The sequence below is a fragment of the Corvus hawaiiensis genome, chromosome 40, assembly GCF_020740725.1.
Source record: "Corvus hawaiiensis isolate bCorHaw1 chromosome 40, bCorHaw1.pri.cur, whole genome shotgun sequence".
Lineage (NCBI taxonomy): Eukaryota > Metazoa > Chordata > Aves > Passeriformes > Corvidae > Corvus > Corvus hawaiiensis.
In genome coordinates, this window is record NC_063252.1 from 10,685 (window position 1) to 30,565 (window position 19,881).

General features: G+C 48.5%; 1 protein-coding gene across 1 annotated transcript in view; it reads left to right on the top strand.

The window, feature by feature from the left end:
- Positions 1–1,628: 1,628 nt before the first annotated feature.
- LOC125319304 (large neutral amino acids transporter small subunit 2-like) overlaps positions 1,629–19,881 on the top strand; it is a 19,146-nt gene continuing 893 nt past the window's right edge. The window contains 11 exon segments of the mRNA XM_048290410.1: positions 1,629–1,839; positions 2,770–2,873; positions 4,738–4,750; positions 4,752–4,835; positions 7,666–7,815; positions 10,344–10,521; positions 11,824–11,946; positions 12,424–12,749; positions 16,011–16,076; positions 18,055–18,151; positions 18,263–18,406. Coding sequence (XP_048146367.1) covers positions 1,699–1,839; positions 2,770–2,873; positions 4,738–4,750; positions 4,752–4,835; positions 7,666–7,815; positions 10,344–10,521; positions 11,824–11,946; positions 12,424–12,749; positions 16,011–16,076; positions 18,055–18,151; positions 18,263–18,406 — 1,426 coding nt within the window. The 5' untranslated portion in view covers positions 1,629–1,698.

Below are 19,881 nucleotides of genomic sequence, written 5' to 3' on the forward strand. Positions count from 1 at the left end.
TTGGGGGGATTTTGTCTGATTTTGCCGACTTTCGCCTACTTTTGGGCTGATTTTGGCCGATTTCGGGCCGATTTGTGCTGATTTATGCTAACCTATGCCAATTTATGCTGATTTATGCTAATTTATCCTAATTTATGCTAATTTGGGCAGGAATTTTGGGGGATTTTGTCTGATTTATGCTCATTCATGCCACTTTTGGGCTGATTTTGGCCGATTTTGGCCGATTTCGAGCAGCTTTGTGCCGATTTCTGCTACTTTAGGGCCAATTTATGCCAATTTATCCTGATTTATGCTAATTTATGCTACTTCTGGCTACTTTGGGGCTGATTTTGGCCGATTTTGGCCGATTTCGAGCAGCTTTGTGCCCATTTCTGCTACTTTAGGGCCAATTTATGCCAATTTGTGCCAATTTATGCCAATTTATGCTAACGTTATGCTAATTTGGGCAGGAATTTGGGGGGATTTTGTCTGATTTTGCCGACTTTCGCCTACTTTTGGGCTGATTTTGGCCGATTTCGGGCCGATTTGTGCTGATTTATGCTAACTTATGCCAATTTATCCTGATTTATGCTAATTTATGCAAATTAATCCGGATTTATGCTAATTTATGCCAATTTAATCCTAATCAATGCTAAGTTGTGCTAAATTTATGCTAAGTTAGGGCTGGTTTGGGGGGATTTTGGCTGCTTTTGGCTACTTTTGGGCTGATTTTGGCCGATTTCGGGCAGCTTTGTGCCAATTTACGCTGATTTATGCTAATTTATCCTATTTTATGCTAATTTGGGCAGGAGTTTTTGGGGATTTTGTCTGATTTATGCTCATTCATGCCACTTTTGGGCTGATTTTGGCCGATTTTGGCCGATTTCGAGCAGCTTTGTGCCGATTTCTGCTACTTTAGGGCCAATTTATGCCAATTTGTGCCAATTTATGCTAATTTATGCCGATTTATGCTAATTTATGCTACTTCTGGCTACTTTGGGGCTGATTTTGGCCGATTTTGGCCGATTTCGAGCAGCTTTGTGCTGATTTCTGCTACTTTAGGGCCAATTTATGCCAATTTATGCTAATTTATGCCAATTTATGCTAACGTTATGCTAATTTGGGCAGGAATTTGGGGGGATTTTGTCTGATTTTGCCGACTTTCGCCTACTTTTGGGCTGATTTTGGCCGATTTCGGGCCGATTTGTGCTGATTTATGCTAACTTATGCTAATGTGTCCAAATTTATGCCAATTTATCCTAATTTATGCTAATCTACGCTAATTTAGGGCTGATTCTGTCTGATTTTGCTGACTTTCGGCTACTTTTCGGCTGATTTTGGCCGATTTCGGGCAGCTTTGTGCTGATTTATGCTAATTGATGCCAATTTATCCTGATTTATGCTCATTTATGCCAATTTAATCCTAATCAATGCTAATTTGTGCTAAATTTATGCTAATTTAGGGCTGATTTGGGGGGATTTTGGCTACTTTTGGGCCGATTTTGGCCGATTTCGAGCAGCTTTGTGCTGATTTATGCTACTTTAGGGCCACTTTATGCTAATTTATGCTAATTTATGCTATTTGGGGGGGGATTTTGTCTGATTTTTCCGACTTTCGGCTACTTTTGGGCTGATTTTGGCCGATTTCGGGCCGATTTGTGCCAATTTATGCTGACTTATGCTAACATATGCCAAACTTATGCCGATTTATGCTAATTTATGCTAATTGGGGGCAGGAATTTGCCGCTGGCCATCTCCATCTCGCTGCCGCTGGTCACCTTCCTGTACGTGGCGGCCAACGTGGCGTACCTGGCGGCCATGAGCCCCCAGGAGATCCTGGACAGCGACGCCGTGGCCGTGGTGAGGCCGCTTTGGGGCCAAAAAGGGCGATTTTGGGCAAAAATTGCAGTTTTTGGGAAAAAAACCCGGGGGTTTTAGGGAAAAATGGGGGTTTTTAGGGGAAAATTTGGGGTTTTTTGGGAGAAAAATGGGGATTTTGGGGGCACCTGGGCACAACTGGGGCACCTGGGAGGGGGTTTGGGGCAAAAAATGAGGACTTTTGGGGGACAAAATGGGATTTTTGGGCAGAAAAATGGGGATTTTGGGCAAAAATTGGAGGTTTTGGGGAAAAAAATGGGCTTTTTGGGGGGAAATGGGGTTCTTAGGGGGAAAATTTGGGGGTTTTAGGGGAAAATTTGGGGATTTTGGGATAAAAAATGGGGATTTTAAGAAAAAAATGGGGATTTTGGGGATAAAAAATGAGGATTTTAGGGGAAAAAATGGGGATTTTAGGAAAAAGGGATTTTGGGATAAAAAGTGGGGATTTGGGGATAAAAATTGGGGATTTTAGGGGAAAAAAATGGGAATTTTTGGGAAAAATGCAGGAATTTTGGGGATATGTTGGGAAAAGGGAGAAAATTTGGGAAAAAATGGGGAAAAAGCAAAAAAGTCAGGGAAAAATGGGAAAATTTGGGGGGAAAAAAGAATTTTTTGGGAAAAAATTGGGAATTTTGGGGAAAAAAAGCGGGAATTTTTGGGGGAAAAACATGGAAATTTTGGGAAAGTGTTGGGAAAAAGTGGAAATTTGGGGAAAAAGTGGGAAAGAGGCAAAAAAGTGAGGGAAAAATGGGAAAATTTGGGGGAAAAAAGCGGAATTTTTGGGGAAAAAAGGGGGAATTTTGGGGAAAAAAGATGGAATTTTGGGGGAAAAAAGCGGGAATTTTTTGGGGAAAAGGCTGGGAATTTTGGGAAGGTCGGGATTTGGCTTCCATCGGGCCCTTCCCCCCCCAGAGCTTCGGCGAGAGGGTCCTGGGGCCGCTGGCCTGGGTGATGCCCGTGGCCGTCGCCCTCTCCACCTTCGGCGGCGTCAACGGCTCCCTCTTCACCTGCTCCAGGTGAGAGCCCGAAAACGGCCCAAATCCACCAAAATGCACCAAAAATCACCTCAAAATCTGCTCCAAAGTCCGCCCCAAAATGCACCCGAAAAATCAGCCAAAATACACCAAAATCACCCCAAAATGCACCCCAAAAATCAGCCCAAATCCACCCAAAATGCACCCAAAGCAGCCCAAAATCCGCCCCAAAATGCACCCGAAAAATCAGCCCAAATCCACCCAAAATGCACCCAAAGCAGCCCAAAATCCACCCCAAAATGCACCCGAAAAATCAGCCCAAATCCACCCAAAATCCGCCCCAAAATGCACCCGAAAAATCAGCCAAAATACACCAAAATCACCCCAAAATGCACCCCAAAAATCAGCCCAAATCCACCCAAAATGCACCCAAAGCAGCCCAAAATCCGCCCTAAAATGCACCCGAAAAATCAGCCCAAATCCACCCAAAATCCGCCCCAAAATGCACCCCAAAAATCAGCCCAAATCCACCCAAAATGCACCCAAAGCAGCCCAAAATCCGCCCCAAAATGCACCCGAAAAATCAGCCCAAATCCACCCAAAATCCACCCCAAAATGCACCCGAAAAATCAGCCAAAATACACCAAAATCACCCCAAAATGCACCCCAAAAATCAGCCCAAATCCACCCAAAATGCACCCAAAGCAGCCCAAAATCCGCCCCAAAATGCACCCGAAAATCAGCCCAAATCCACCCAAATCACCCCAAAATGCACCCCAAAAATCAGCCCAAGTCCACCCAAAATGCACCAAAAATCACCTCAAAATCTGCTCCAAAGTCCGCCCCAAAATCTGCCCAAAATCTGCCCAAAATCTGCCCAAAATCCACCCCAAAAGCCGCCCCAAAATTCGCTCCAAAATCCGCCCCGAAATGCACCAAAATCTGCCCAAAATCCACCCCAAAATCCACCCCAAATCCGCCCAAAATCACCCCAAAATCCACCCCAAATCCACCCCAAAATCCGCCCCAAAATGCACCAAAATCTGCCCAAAATCCACCCCAAAATCCACCCCAAATCCGCCCAAATCCACCCCAAAATCCGCCCAAAATTTCCCAAAAATTACCCAAAAATTCCCCAAAATTCACCCAAAATCCACCCCAAATACCCCAAAATGCACCAAAATCCCCCCAAAATCCGCCCAAAATCCACCCCAAAATCCCCTAAATTCCCCCAAAATTCCCCATTTTTCCCCCAAAATCCTTCCAAATTCCCCCCAAATTTACCAAAATTCCCCAAAATTCCCCGAAATTTCCCCAAAATTCCCAAACTTCCCCCAAAATCTCCCATTTTTCCCCCAAATCTTTCCAAATTCTCCCCAAATTCCCCCCAAATCCTCCCAAATTTCCCCAAATTCCCCAAAATCTCCAAAATGCACCCAAAATTCCCATTTCCCAAATTCCCCCTAAAAACCCCCAAAATTCCCCCAAAATTCCCCATTTTCCCCCCAAAATCCTTCCAAATTCCCCCCAAACTTTTCCAAAATCCCCCAAAATTCCCCAAAAATCCCGAAATTCCCCCAAAATTCTTAAAAAATCCCCAAATTCCCCTAAAATCCCCAAAATTCCCCCAAAATTCCCCCAAAATTCCCCATCTTTCCCCCCAAATCCTTCCAAATCCCCCCCAAATTTTCCCAAAATTCCCCAAATTTTCCCAAAACCCCCAAAATCCCCCCAAATCCCCCATTTTTCCCCAAAATCCCCCCTTTTCCCCTCAGAATTTTCCTCATTTTTTCTCCCCCTCATTTCCCCCCCTCCCCCTTCCCGTGGCCCCTCCCCCTTTGGGATGACGTCACCACCACCCCGATGACGTCATTGCCCCGCCCCCCCCCCCCGATGACGTCACCAGGCTGTTCTACGCGGGGGGCGCGGGAGGGGCACCTGCCCGCCCTGCTGGCCATGATCCACCTGCGGCGCCGCACGCCCGTGCCCGCCCTGCTCGTCACCGTGAGCGCCCGGATTGGGGCGAAAAGCGGGGATTTTGGGAAAAAATTGGGGAAAAAACGGTGAAAAACGGGGGAAAAACGGCCCGAAAATGGTCAAAAACGGTCAAAACCGGCCGAAAACGGGGGGAAAACGGCACGGAAGTGCAGGGAGATGACGGGGGAAGAGAGTGTGGGAGGGGTTTGGGTGGAGTTCTGGTGGATTTGGGAAAATTGGAAGAAAAAAGGGGAAAATTGGGTGAAAAATGGCAAAGATGGTCCAAAATGGCTTAAAATGGTCCAAAAATGGCCGAAAATGGGGGAAAACCGGCACGGAAGTGGGGGGAGATGATGGGGGGAAGAGAGTGTGGGACGGGTTTGAGTGGAGTTCTGGTGGATTTGGGAAAATTGGAAGAAAAAAGGGGAAAATTGGGTGAAAAATGGCAAAAGATGGTCAAAAATGGCTTAAAATGGTCCAAAAATGGCCGAAAATGGGGGAAAAACGGCACGGAAGTGGGGGGAGATGACGGGGGAAGAGAGTGTGGGACGGATTTGGGTGGAATTCCGAGGAATTTGGGAAAATTGGGGAAGAAAAGGAGAAAATTGGGTGAAAAATAGGGAAAAAATGGCAAAAATGGCCAAAAATGGGGGAAAACGGGAAAAAAAAGGAGAGATTTGAGAGAAAAATGAGGGGGAAAAGGACAAAAAGGGGTGGGGGAAGAGGATTGGGAGGAATTGAGGAAAAAAGGGGGAAATTTGGGGGGGAAACGGGCAAAACCAGGCAAAATTTTGGCAAAAAAGGGCAAAAACTTGGGGAGGGGGCAGGGCTTGGGGGGGCGGGGATTTTGGGGCTGAATCCGGGGATTTTGGGGCTGAATTTGGAGCTGAATTTGGAGATTTTTGGGCTGAATTTGGGGCTGAATTTGGGGATTTTTGGGCTGAATTTGGGGCTGAGTCTGGGGATTTTGGGGCTGAATTTGGGGCTGAATCCGGGGATTTTTGGGGCTGAATTTGGGCTGAATTTGGGGTTGAATTTGGGGATTTTGGGGCTGAATTTGGGGCTGAATCCAGAGATTTTGGGGCTGAATTTGGGGCTGAATTTGGGGATTTTGTGGCTGAATTTGGGGCTGAATCTGGGGATTTTGGGGCTGAATTTGGGGCTGAATTTGGGGATTTTGGGGCTGAATTTGCAGCTGAATTTGGGGCTGAATCCGGGGATTTTGTGGCTGAATTTGGGGCTGAATTTGGGGAATTTGGGGCTGAATTTGGGGCTGAATCTGGGGATTTTGGGGCTGAATTTGGGGCTGAATCCGGGGATTTTGGGGCTGAATTTGGGGCTGAATTTGGGGATTTTGGGGCTGAATTTGGGGATTTTGTGGCTGAATTTGGGGCTGAATTTGGGGATTTTGGGGCTGAATTTGGGGCTGAATTTGGGGATTTTGGGGCTGAATTTGGGGCTGAATCTGGGGATTTTGGGGCTGAATTTGGGGATTTTGAGGCTGAATTTGCAGCTGAATTTGGGCTGAATCCGGGGATTTTGTGGCTGAATTTGGGGCTGAATTTGGGGATTTTGGGGCTGAATTTGGGGCTGAATCTGGGGATTTTGGGGCTGAATTTGGGGCTGAATCCAGGGATTTTGGGGCTGAATTTGGGGCTGAATTTGGGGCTGAATTTGGGGCTGAATCCGGGGATTTTGGGGGCTGAATTTGGGGAATTTGGGGCTGAATTTGGGGCTGAATTTGGGGATTTTGGGGCTGAATTTGGGGATTTTGGGGCTGAATTTGGGGCTGAATCCGGGGATTTTGGGGGGCTGAATTTGGGGCTGAATCCGGGGATTTTGGGGCTGAATTTGGGCTGAATTTGGGGTTGAATTTGGGGATTTTGGGGCTGAATTTGGGGATTTTGGGGCTGAATTTGGGGCTGAATCCAGAGATTTTGGGGCTGAATTTGGGGGCTGAATTTGGGGATTTTGGGGCTGAATTTGGGGCTGAATCCGGGGATTTTGGGGCTGAATTTGGGCTGAATTTGGGGTTGAATTTGGGGATTTTGGGGCTGAATTTGGGGATTTTGGGGCTGAATTTGGGGCTGAATCTAGGGATTTTGGGGCTGAATTGGGGCTGAATCTGGGGATTTTGGGGCTGAATTTGGGGCTGAATTTGGGGATTTTGGGGCTGAATTTGGGGCTGAATCTGGGGATTTTGGGGCTGAATTTGGGGCTGAATTTGGGGATTTTGGGGCTGAATTTGCAGCTGAATTTGGGGCTGAATCCGGGGATTTTGTGGCTGAATTTGGGGCTGAATTTGGGGATTTTGGGGCTGAATTTGGGGCTGAATCTGGGGATTTTGGGGCTGAATTTGGGGCTGAATCCGGGGATTTTGGGGCTGAATTTGGGGCTGAATTTGGGGATTTTGGGGCTGAATTTGGGGATTTTGGGGCTGAATTTGGGGCTGAATCCAGAGATTTTGGGGCTGAATTTGGGGCTGAATTTGGGGATTTTGGGGCTGAATTTGGGCTGAATCTGGGGATTTTGGGGCTGAATTTGGGGCTGAATCCAGGGATTTTGGGGCTGAATTTGGGGCTGAATTTGGGGATTTTGGGGCTGAATTTGGGGCTGAATCTGGGGATTTTGGGGCTGAATTTGGGGCTGAATTTGAGGATTTTGAGGCTGAATTTGCAGCTGAATTTGGGGCTGAATCCGGGGATTTTGGGGCTGAATTTGGGGCTGAATCCGGGGATTTTGGGGCTGAATTTGGGGCTGAATTCGGGGATTTTGAGGCTGAATCCGGGGATTTTGGGGGCGTGGCCGTGTGGGCGTGGCCTCCCCCGATAAGCCCCGCCCCCTGCCCCTCCCCCAGTGCGTCTCCACGCTGCTGATGCTGGTGACGGGCGACATCTACACGCTCATTAATTACGTGGGCTTCGTTAATTACCTCTGGTACGGCGTCACCGTGGCCGGGCTGGTGCTGCTCAGGTGGAGGGAGCCCCACCTGCCCCGCCCCATCAAGGTCAGCCACGCCCCCTTTTTCCCCAAAAAATTCCTCCGGAAAGGCCCGAAAATGCCACAAATTCACCCCAAAAATTCACCCCCAAAAACGTCCCGGATTCCCACGGTGCCCATTCATAAAACCGAACGCTCTTAGCGCCCCCTGCAGGATTCCCACGCTAAAATCAACCTCTCATTCATAAAATTGACTGCTGTGGGCACCCCCTGCTGGATTCCCACGCTCCCCATTCATACAAATGGCCGCTCTTAGCGCCCCCTGGTGGATTCCCACGCTCTCCATTCATACAAATGAACGCTCAGAGCGCCCCTCTTAGGATTCCCACGGCGTCCATTCATAAAACCGAACGCTCTTAGTGCCCCCTGGTGGATTCCCACGCTCCCCATTGATAACAAAACCTCTCCCGGCTATTTCCCATGCCCTGCTCTGCTCCCCATTCATCAATTTAAGTCCTCTTGGTGCCCCCTTGCGGGATTCCCACGCTCCCCATTCATAGAAATGACCGCTCTTAGCGCCCCTGTTAGGATTCCCACGGCGCCCATTCATAAAACCGAGCTCTCTTAGCGCCCCCGGTGGATTCCCACGTTCTCCATTCATACAAATGACTGCTCCTTTCGCCCCCTGGTGGATTCCCGCACTCTCCATTCATAGAGATGACCGCTCTTAGCACCCCTGTTAGGATTCCCACGCCGCCCATTCATAAAATTGACTGCTGGGAGTGCCCCTTGCTGGATTCCCACGCTCCCCATTCACAAAACCGAATGCTCTGAGCGCCCCTCTTAGGATTCCCATGGTGTCCATTCATAAAACCGAACGCTCTTAGCACCCCCTGGTGGGTTCCCACGCTCCCCATTGATAACAAAACCTCTCCCGGCTATTTCCCACTCCCTGCTCTGCTCTCCATTCATCAATTTAAGTCCTCTTGGTGCCCCCTGCTGGATTCCCGCACTCTCCATTCATAGAAGTGACCGCTCTTAGCGCCCCCAGTGGATTCCCACGCTCTCCATTCATAAAACTGAACGCTCCTAGCGCCCCCTGGTGCCTTCCCACGCTCTCCATTCATACAAATGGCCACTCTTAGCGCCCCCCAGTGGATTCCCACGCTTTCCATTCATAAAAATGGCCGCTCTTAACACCCCCCTTAGGATTCCCATGCCACCCATTCATAAAAATGACCACTCCTAGCACCCCCTTGCAGATTCCCACACTTTCCATCCATAAAACCGAATGCTCCTAGCGCCCCCTGGTGGCTTCCCACACTCCCCATTCATACAAATGACCCCCCCCAAGCGCCCCCAGTGGATTCCCATGCTCCCCATTCATAAAACCAAACGCTCCTAGCGCCCCCTGGTGCCTTCCCACACTCTCCATTCACAAAAATGACCGCTCTTGGTGCCCCCTGCTGGGTTCCCACGCTCCCCATTCATAACAAAACCTCTCCTGGGTATTTCCCACGCTCCCCATTCATACAAATGACCGCTCTTAACCACCCCCATGTGGATTCCCACACCTCCCATTCACAAAAACCAAACACTCCTAGCGCCCCCTGCTGGATTCCCACGCTCCCCATTCATGAAAATGACCGCTCCTACCGCCCCCGGTGGATTCCCACACCGCCCATTCATAAAAACCAAATGCTCCAGCGCCCCCTGGTGCCTTCCCATGCTCTCCATTCATAAAAGTGACCCCTCTTAGAGCGCCCAGTGGATTCCCACACTTCCCATTCACACAACCGGATGCTCTTAGCGCCCCCTGCTGGATTCCCACGCTCCCCATTCACACAAATGACCCCACTCGTGCGCCCCCTTGCAGATTCCCACGCTCTCCATTCATACAAGTGACCGCTCTTAACGCCCCCGTTAGGATTCCCACGGTGCCCATTCATAAAAATGACCACTCCTAGCACCCCCTTGCAGATTCCCACGCTCTCCATTCACAAAAACCGGATGCTCTTAGCGCCCCCAGCGGATTCCCACGCTCCCCATTCACAAAAACCGGATGCTCTCAGCGCCCCCAGCGGATTCCCACGCTCCCCATTCATACAAATGACCGCTCTTAACGCCCCCGTTAGGATTCCGACGGTGCCCATTCATAAAAATGACCACTCCTAGCACCCCCTTGCAGATTCCCACGCTCTCCATTCACAAAACCGGATGCTCTCAGCGCCCCCAGTGGATTCCCACGCTCTCCATTCATAAAACCAAACACTCCTAGCACCCCCTTGCACATTCCCACGCTCTCCATTCACAAAAACCGGATGCTCTCAGCGCCCCCAGCGGATTCCCACGCTCCCCATTCACAAAAACCGGATGCTCTCAGCGCCCCCAGCGGATTCCCACGCTCCCCATTCACAAAACCGAGCTCTCCTAGCGCCCCTAGTGGATTCCCACGCTCCCCATTCATACAAATGACCGCTCTTAACGCCCCCCTTAGGATTCCCACGCCCCCCCCCCCCCATTCACCAAACCCACCGCCCCTCCCCCCACCCCGGCGCCTTCCCGCCCCCCCACGGACGCCGCCCCTCCCCCCAGGTGAACCTGCTGCTCCCGGCCCTCTACCTGCTCTTCTGGGGGGCGCTGCTGCTGTTCTCGGTGTGGTCCGAGCCCCTGGTCTGCGGCATCGGCCTGGCCATCATGGCCACCGGCGCCCCCGTCTACCTGCTCTGCGTCCGGGGGGGGCCCCGGCCCCCGGCCCTGCGCCGCGCCATGGGTGAGGGGCGGGGCTTTAAAGGGCCTTTGGGGGGATTTGGGGGGTTTAAAGGGGGTTTGGGGGGGTTTAAAGGGGGTTTGGGGTTTTTTTTTGGGGGGTTTAAAGGGGATTTGGGGAGATTTGGGAGGTTCTTGGGGGGTTGGGGTCATTCGGGGGATTTTGGGGGGTTTAAAGGGGATTTGGGGAGAATTTGGGGGGTTTTGGGGGAGGTTGGGGTCATTCGGGGGCGTTTGGGGGGGTTTGGGGGGTTCAAAGGGGATTTGGGGGGGGTTTAAAGGGGATTTGGGGAGATCTGGGGGGTTTTTTGGGGGTTTGGGGTCATTTGGGGGCGTTTGGGGGGGTTTAAAGGGATTTGGGGAGTTTTTGGGGGGGTTTGGGGTCATTTGGGGGGTTTGGGGGGGTTTAAAGGGGATTTGGGGAGATTTGGGGGGTTTTGGGGGAGGTTGGGGTCATTTGGGGGCGTTTGGGGGGGTTCAAAGGGGATTTGGGGGAATTTTGGGGGAGTTTGGAGGGGATTTGGGGAGTTTTTTGGGGGGTTTGGGGTCATTTGGGGGGTTTGGGGGGGTTTTAAAGGGGGTTTGGGGAGATTTGGGGGATTTTTGGGGGGGTTTGGGGTCATCTGGGGGCGTTAGGGGGGGTTCAAAGGGGATTTGGGGGGGTTTAAAGGGGATTCGGGGAGATTTTGGGGGGGTTTGGGGGAGTTTGGGGGGGGTTGAGGAGGTTTGGGGGGTTATGGGGGGTTTAAAGGGAGTGTGGGGGGATTTTAGGGAGGTTTGGGAGGGTTTGGGGGGATTTGAGGAGGTTTGGGAGGATTTTGGGGGGATTTGGGGGGTTTGAGGAGGTTTGGGGGGGATTTGGGGGGATTTGGGGGGGTTTGAGAGGAGTTTGGGGGGATTTGGGACTTTTGGGGGGGTTTAAAGGGGATTTGGGAGGATTTTGGGGGGATCTGAGGAGTTTTGGGGGGGTTATGGGGGGGTTCAAAGGGCTTTCGGGGTGGATTTTGGGGGGTTCAGGGGGTTTAAAGGGGATTTGGGGGGGGGGGCTTGGGAGGATTTTGGGTGGATTTAAGGGGTTTTGGGGGGGGGGGGGTTTAAAGTTGGTTTCGGGGCGCTTTCGGTGGAATTTTTGGGGCGCTTTTACCAACATTTTGGGCTCTCCGTGCTTCATTTTTTTTTGCGGGGGTGGGGGGGGGGGGAGAGTTTTGGGGGAGGGGCTCCAAGGTGGGGGGAGGGGCTCCAGGGTGGGGGGAGGGGCTCTCAGACCCCTCCCCCCCCCCCCCTCTCTTTGCCCCTCCCCCCACAGCCTCCCTGACCCGCTTCGGGCAGCGCCTCCTGCTCGTGGTGTACCCGGGGGGTGGGGGAGGGGCCGAGGACGACCCCTCCCCCTTCCAGGACCCCCCCAAAGCCCCCTCCCCCCCCTCCGACCGCCCCTGACCCGCCCCTCCCCCCACACCCCCCCTCCAGTGCCTTAAAAAAAAAAAAGGGGGGGGGCGTGGCTTTTTTGGGGGGAAGCCACGCCCTCCTTGTGACGTCACGGGGCAGAGCCGGCTCGGCCCCTCCCCCCCTTCCCCTGCCCCTCCCCCCCCAAATCAATTTTAATATTTTTTTGGGGGGGGAAAGGGGGCGTGGCCTCGTTTGCGAATAAAAAATCCTTTGGCAGAAAAAAAAAAAAAAATAAAAAGTCTCGGTGTTTTTTTTTTTTTTAATCTTTTCCGTCGGTTTTTGGCCTCAAAATAATAATAGTAATAAAAAAATCCCGGGGGATTTTCCGCCGTTTTATTTTTTAAATTTTTTTTTTTTTTTTTTTAACGGGGAATTCCCCCGAACTTTCTCGCGGAAACCGCCGAGCTTTCTCACGGAAATCCACGAAGCTTTCCGAAGATACCCGAACGCTTTCCGGAAGTTCCCCCCCCCCCCCCCCCCAACCCGAATAAAAACTCCGAGAACAACCGGAAACACCCGAAGGAGCCCAACGGGAAGAACCGAAAACCTCCGAGCGAGCATCGGAAACACCCGAAGGAGGCGCGCGGAAGTTGCCGAAGCCACGTCCGGAAGCGGCCGAAGGCGCAGCGCAAGCGGCGCCACACCAAGATGGCGGACGGGGAGGAGGTGACTCTGGACGGGCGGCCGCTGCATCTGCTCCGCGTCGCCGACCTCAAGGCGGCCCTGGAGCAGCGAGGACTCGCCAAGAGCGGCCAGAAGAGCGCCCTGATCAAGCGGCTGCGAGGGGTGAGCGGAGATTCCCCCGGAGCGGCGGCGGGAGCGGCGGCGGCGGCGGCGGCGGCGGCGGCGGGGGGGAGAGGCCGCCGTGAGGGGAGGCTGTGAGAGGAGGGGGGGGGGGGGGGTGAGGGCGGGAAAATGGCGGCGCATGCGCGGGAAGGGCAGCGTGAGGTGAGGGGGGGGGGAGGGGGGGGAAGGTTCCCCTCAGGATTTTCCCGCCAACGCGTGAGGGGAGAGGGGGGCGGGGGGGGGAGGAGAGATTTGGGGTGAAAAAAGGCGTTTTTGGGGGCGTTGGAGGTGGGGAGGGGGGTGGGGGGGGGTGAGGAGTTGTGAGGGGAGGGGTTTTGGCGGGAAGGGTGTGGGGGGGGGTTGAGGGGAGATTTGGGGTGGGGAAGAGGGGTTTTGGGGGGGTTTGGGGTAAAAGTGGGGGTTTGGGGTTGAAAGTGAGGGGTTTGGGGTAAAAGTGAGGGGTTTGGGGTTAAAAGTGAGGGGTTTGGGGTAAAAGTAAGGGGATTTGGGGTAAAAGGGGATTTGGGGGTAAAAAGTGAGGGGTTTGGGGTTAAAACTGAGGGGTTTGCGGTTAAAGTGAGGGGATTTGGGGTAAAAGTGGGGTTTGGGGTTAAAAGTGAGGGTTTTGGGGTTAAAAGTGAGGGGTTTGGGGTTAAAGTGGGGGTTTGGGGTAAAAGTGAGGGGTTTGGGGTAAAAGTGAGGGGTTTGGGGTAAAAGTAAGGGGATGTGGGGTAAAAGGGGATTTGGGGTAAAAGTGAGGGGTTTGGGGTTAAAACTGAGGGGTTTGCGGTTAAAGTGAGGGGATTTGGGGTAAAAGTTGAGTTGGGGTAAAAGTGAGGGAATTTGGGGTAAAAGTGAGGGATTTGGGGTAAAAGTGAGGGATTTGGGGTAGAAGTGAGGGATTTGGGGTAAAAGTGAGGGATTTGGGGTAAAGTAAAGGGATTTGGGGTAAAAGTGAGGGATTTGGGGTAAAAGTGGATTTGGGGGTAAAAGTGAGGGATTTGGGGTTAAAAGGAGTTTTTTTGGGGGTTTTGGGGAGTTGGAAAGTTTGGGGGAGATTTGGGGTGAAAGCTGCGGGTTTGAGGGGAGATTTTGGGTGGAAAAGAGGGGTTTTGGGGGTTTTGGGGGGGAAGTGGCGGAGTTGGAAAGTTTGGAGGAGATTTGGGGTGAAAAAGAGGTTTTTTGGGGGTTTGGGGGTAAAACAGGGATTTGGGGTAAAAGTGAGGGGATTTGGGCTAAAAGTGAGGAGATTTGGGGTAAAAGTGAGGGATTTGGGGGTGAAACTGAGGGGATTTGGGCTAAAAGTGAGGGATTTGGGGTAAAAGCAATGATTTCGGCAAATTCCAGGGAAATTCTGAGGCAATTTGAGGTAAAAGTGGCGATTTTTGTGAGTTTGAGGAAGAGCTGAGGCGATTTGAGGCTAAATCCTCATTTTTTTTCCAGGTGTTTCTGAGGGGATTTGAGGTGAAAGTCGCTGGTTTTGGGGGGTTTTGAGGCAAAAATCCTGATTTTGTTGCTGGTTTGAGGCGATTTGTGGGGAAAAACCCCATTTTTGGTCAGTCTGGGAGGGCATTTGAGGTAAAAATCCCAATTTTGGGCACTTTGTGAGGGGATTTGAGGCAAAAATCCCAATTCTGGGCATTTTGTGAGGGGATTTGAGGCAAAAATGGCAATTTCGGGCATTTTGTGAGGGATTTGAGGCCAAAATTGGAGTTTTTGGGCATTTTGTGAGGGGATTTGAGGCAAAAATCTCAATTTTGGGCACTTTGTGAGGGATTTGAGGCCAAAATTGGAGTTTTTGGGCATTTTGTGAGGCGATTTGAGGCAAAAATCTCAATTTTTGGGCACTTTGTGAGGGATTTGAGGCCAAAATGGCAATTTTGGGGCACTTTTTGAGGGGATTTGAGGCAAAAATGCCAATTTTGGGCACTTTGTGAGGGGATTTGAGGCCAAAATTGGAGTTTTTGGGCACTTTGTGAGGGGATTTGAGGCAAAAATGGCAATTTTGGGCACTTTGTGAGGGGATTTGAGGCAAAAATGGCAATTTTGGGCATTTTGTGAGGGGATTTGAAGCCAAAATTGGAGTTTTTGGGCACTTTGTGAGGGGATTTGAGGCAAAAATGGCAATTTTGGGGCACTTTTTGAGGGGATTTGAGGTGAAAATGGCAATTTTGGGCACTTTGTGAGGGGATTTGGGGCCAAAATTGGAGCTTTGGGGCACTTTGTGAGGGGATTTGAGGCAAAAATGCCAATTTTGGGCATTTTGTGAGGGGATTTGAAGCCAAAGTGGAGGTTTTGGGTACTTTGTGAGGGGATTTGAGGCAAAAATGGCAATTTTGGGGCACTTTTTGAGGGGATTTGAGGTGAAAATGGCAACTTTGGGCACTTTGTGAGGCGATTTGAGGTGAAATGGCAATTTTGGGCACTTTGTGAGGGGATTTGAGGTGAAAATGGCAATTTTGGGCATTTTGTGAGGGGATTTGAGGTGAAAATGGCAATTTTGGGCACTTTGTGAGGGGATTTGAGGTGAAAATGGCAGTTTTGGGCACTTTGTGAGACGATTTGAGGTGAAAATGGCAATTTTGGGCATTTTGTGAGGGGATTTGAGGCAAAAATGGCAATTCTGGGCACTTTGTGAGGGGATTTGAGGTGAAAATGGCAATTTTGGGCACTTTGTGAGGGGATTTGAGGCAAAAATCCCAATTTTGTGGGAATTTGTGAGGCGATTTGAGGCAAAAATGGCAATTTTTGGGCATTTTGTGAGGGGATTTGAGGCAAAAAATGTCAATTTTGGGCACTTTGTGAGGGGATTTGAGGTGAAAATGGCAATTTTGGGCGTTTTGTGAGGGGATTTGAGGCAAAAATATCAATTTTGTGGGAATTTGTGAGGAGATTTGAGGCGAAAATGGCAATTTTGGGCACTTTGTGAGGGGATTTGAGGCAAAAATGGCAATTTTGGGCCTTTTGTGAGGGGATTTGAGGCAAAAATCTTAATTTTGGGCATTTTCTGAGGGGATTTGAGGCAAACATGCCATTTTTGGGGCACTTTGTGAGGGGATTTGAGGCAAAAATCGGAGTTTTTGGGGCAATTTGAGTCAGAAATGTTGGGTTTTGGTGCAGTTCTGGTGGATTTTGGGCAAATTTCGGGGGTTTTGGGGAGAAATACGGGGATTTTGGGGGCGGGAGGGGTTTGAAAGATTAAATTAATAAAAAATATGATTTTTGGAAGGGCTAAATTTCCCTAAATCCCCCCAAATTCAGGCGCTGATGTTGGAGAACCTCCAGAAGCACTCGAGCCCCCACCCCACCTTCCAGCCCAACTCCCAGGTGAGACCCAAAATCCCCTGAAATTCACCCAAAAAAAGGAGGCAAAAAATGGGAAAAAAAATCCCCAAAAAATCCCAAATGAGCCCAAAAATTTGGGAATTCTCATTTTTCACTGGACACCATCCAGTGTCCCGTAAAATGGTGGGAAAAATGACCGAAAATGGGGAAAAAACTGCAAAAAAAGAAAAACAGAAAAAAGGGAAAAAAATGCAAAAAAAAAATCCCCAAAAAATCGGAAAAATTTCCCAAAAAATCCAAAGTGATCCCAAAAATTCGGGAATTCTCATTTTGGGGCATTTTGGGGCAGAACAGCTGCTCTGGACACCACCCAGACCCCATAAATTGGTGGAGAAAATGGGAAAAAATGCAAGAAAAAAGCAAAAAAAAGGGGTAAAAAATGTAAAAAAATTCCAAAAAAATTGGAAAAAAATCCCCAAAAATCTGAAATGATCCCAAAAATTTGGGAATTCCCATTTTTCACTGGACACCATCCAGGCCTTGTAAAATGCTGGAAAAAATGAGAGAAAATGGGAAAAAAATGGGAAAAAAGTGCAAAAAAAAAAAAAAAAGGGAAATAACAGCAAAAAAAATCCCAAAAAATGGGAAAAAATTCCCAAAAATCCCGAAATGCTCCCCAAAATTTGGGAATTCCCATTTTGGGTCATTTCTGCTCAGAACAGCTTCACTGGACACCACCCAGACCCTGTAAAATCCCAGAAAAAAAGCGAAAAAATGGGAAAAAAAGGGAAAAAATTGTTTAAAAAATGCAAAAAAAATCCCAAAAAAATGGGAAAAAATTCCCAAAACGCTCCCAAAACTTTGGGAATTCCATTTTGGGGCAGATGGGGTGGGACAGCTTCTCTGGACACCACCCAGACCCCATAAATTGGTGGAAAAAATGGGAAAAAAATGCCAAAAAAAAGCAAAAAAATGGTGAAAAAACCCCCAAAAATTCCCAAAAAATGGGAAAATATTCCTAGAAATCCCAAATGATGCCAAAAATTTGGGAATTCCCATTTTGGGGCAGAACAGCTTCTCTGGACACCACCCAGACACCATAAATTGGTGGAAAAAATGGAAAAAAATGGGGAAAAATGCAAAAAAAAATCCCCGAAAAATAGGAAAAAAACCCCCAAAAATTCCCAAAATTGGGAAAAAATTCCCAAAAATCCCAAAACGATCCCAAAAATTTGGGAATTCCCATTTTGGGTCATTTCTGCTCAGAACAGCTTCTCTGGACACCACCCAGACCCCGTAAAATCCCCGAAAAAAAGCGAAAAAATGGGAAAAAAAATGCGAAAAAAATGAGAAAAAAATGCAAAAAAAATTCCCAAAAAATGGGAAAAAGTTCCCAAAAATTCCGAAATGCTCCCCAAACTTTGGGAATTCTCATCTTGAGCAGAAGAGCTTCGCTGGACACCACCCAGACCCCATAAATTGCTGGAAAAAATGGAAAAAATGGGAAAAAAATGCAAAAAACCCCTCAAAAAATAGGAAAAAATTGCAAAAAAAATCCCAAAAAAATGGGAAAAAATTCCCCAAAATCCCCAAACGCTCCCAAAACTTCGGGAATTCCCATTTTGGGGCAGAACAGCTTCTCTGGACACCACCCAGACCCCGTAAAATCCCCGAAAAAATGCGAAAAAATGGGAAAAAAATGAGAAAAAAATGTGAGAAAAAGAGAAAAAAATGCAAAAAAAATCCCAAAAAATGGAAAAAAATTCCCTAAAATCCCAAATGATCCCAAAAACTTGGGAATTCTCATTTTGGGGCAGAACAGCTTTGCTGGACAACACCCAGACCTTGTAAAATCCCAGAAAAAATGCGAAAAAATGGGGAAAAAATGCAAAAAAATGCAAAAAAAAATCCCCAAAAAAATGGGAAAAAATTGCAAAAAAATCCCCCAAAAATGGGAAAAAATTCCCCAAAATCCCCAAACGCTCCCAAAACTTCGGGAATTGTCCCATTTTCTCCCCAGATGGGCGAGGCCATGGGCCAGAACAGCTTCATCAAGCAGTACCTGGAGAAGCAGCAGGAGCTGCTCCAGCAGCGCCGGGACCCCCCCGAGGCTCACGGTGAGACCCCAAAACCGCCGGAATTCACCCCAAAAAGCGCCGGCAACGACCCCAAAACCGCCGGAATTCACCCCATAACCCCTCGCTGAAACTGCTCCTTTTTGTCGGCAGCGGCGCCGGAGGAGCCGGGGGAGGAGGAGGAGGAGGAGGAGGAGGAGGAAGGAGCGGCCAGGAGGGAGCGGCGCAGGGCGGTGAGGAGGGGCCCTTCCGCGGAGGTTTGGGGGAAATTTGGGCGGTTTTGGGCAATTTCGGGGAGTTTGGGGAGTTTTGGGGGGAATTTTGGGGGGTTTTGAGTGGAATTCCAGGGATTTTGGGGGTTTTTTTTGGTTCGTTTTTGGGGTTTTTCTTTCGTTTATTTGGGATTTTGTTGTGATTTTTTTGGGGGATTTTCTTGTGATTTTTTTGGGGGGTTTTTTTGGTTTAATTTGGGGTTTTTGGTTCATTTTGGGGTTTTTTTGGTTCATTTTGGGGTTTTTGAGGGGAATTCCAGGGATTTTTGGGAATTTTTTTTTTGGTCGTTTTTAGGGATTTTGGTTCATTTTTCGGGATTTTCTTGTGATTTTTTGAGGGATTTTCTTGGTTTAATTTGGGGGTTTTGGTTCATTTTAGGGTTTTTTGGTTCATTTTGGGGTTTTTGAGGGGAATTCCAGGGATTTTGGGGGTTTTTTTTTTGGTTCGTTTTGGGGTTTTTCTTTCGTTTTTTGGGATTTTGTTGTGATTTTTTTGGGGATTTTCTTGGGGATTTTCTTGTGATTTTTTTGGGGTTTTTTTTGGTTTAATTTGGGGTTTTTTGGTTAATTTTGGGGTTTTTTTTGTGAATGTTGGAGTTTTTGAGGGGAATTCCAGGGATTCTGGGGGGGTTTTTTTGGTTCGTTTTGGGGGTTTTTCTTTCGTTTTTTGGGATTTTCTTGTGATTTTTGTGGGTTTTTTTTGGTTTAATTTGGGGTTTTTGCGGGGAATTCCAGGGATTTTAAGGCTTTTTTTTGGTTCATTTTGGGGTTTTTCTTGCGTTTTTTGGGATTTTCTTGTGATTTTTTGGGGGATTTTCTTGTGATTTTTTGGGGGTTTTTTTGGTATAATTTGGTGGTTTTGGTTAATTTTCGGGTTTTTGGTTCATTTTGGGGTTTTTTTTGGTTCATTTTGGGGTTTTTGAGGGGAATTCCAGGGATTTTGGGGGTTTTTTTTGGTTTGTTTTGGGGTTTTTCTTTCGTTTTTTGGGATTTTCTTGTGAGTTTTTTGGGGATTTTCTTGGGATTTTTTGGGGTTTTTTTTGGTTTAATTTGGGGTTTTTGGTTAATTTTGGGGTTTTTTGTTCATTTTGGGGTTTTTGAGGGGAATTCCAGGGATTTTGGGGGGGTTTTTTTGGTTCATTTTGGGGTTTTTCTTCCGTTTTTCCAGATTTTCCTGTGATTTTTTGGGGGTTTTTTGGGGTTTTTTGGGTTTTTCTTGGTTAATTTGGGGGTTTTTTGGTTAATTTCGGTTTTTTTCTTTAATTTGGGTTTTTTTCTTTAAGTTTGATGGTTTTTGTTTAATGTTTGGGGTTTTTTTTAGATTTGGGGGTTTTTTTTTGCATTTTGAGGTTTTTGGTTCATTTTTTGGGATTTTCCTGTGATTTTTCAGTGTTTTTTTGGTATAATTTGGGTTTTTGGTTTAATTTGGGGGGTTTTGGTTTAATTTGGGGTTTTTTTTGGTTGAATTCTGGGGGTTCTGTTTATTTTGGGGGTATTTTT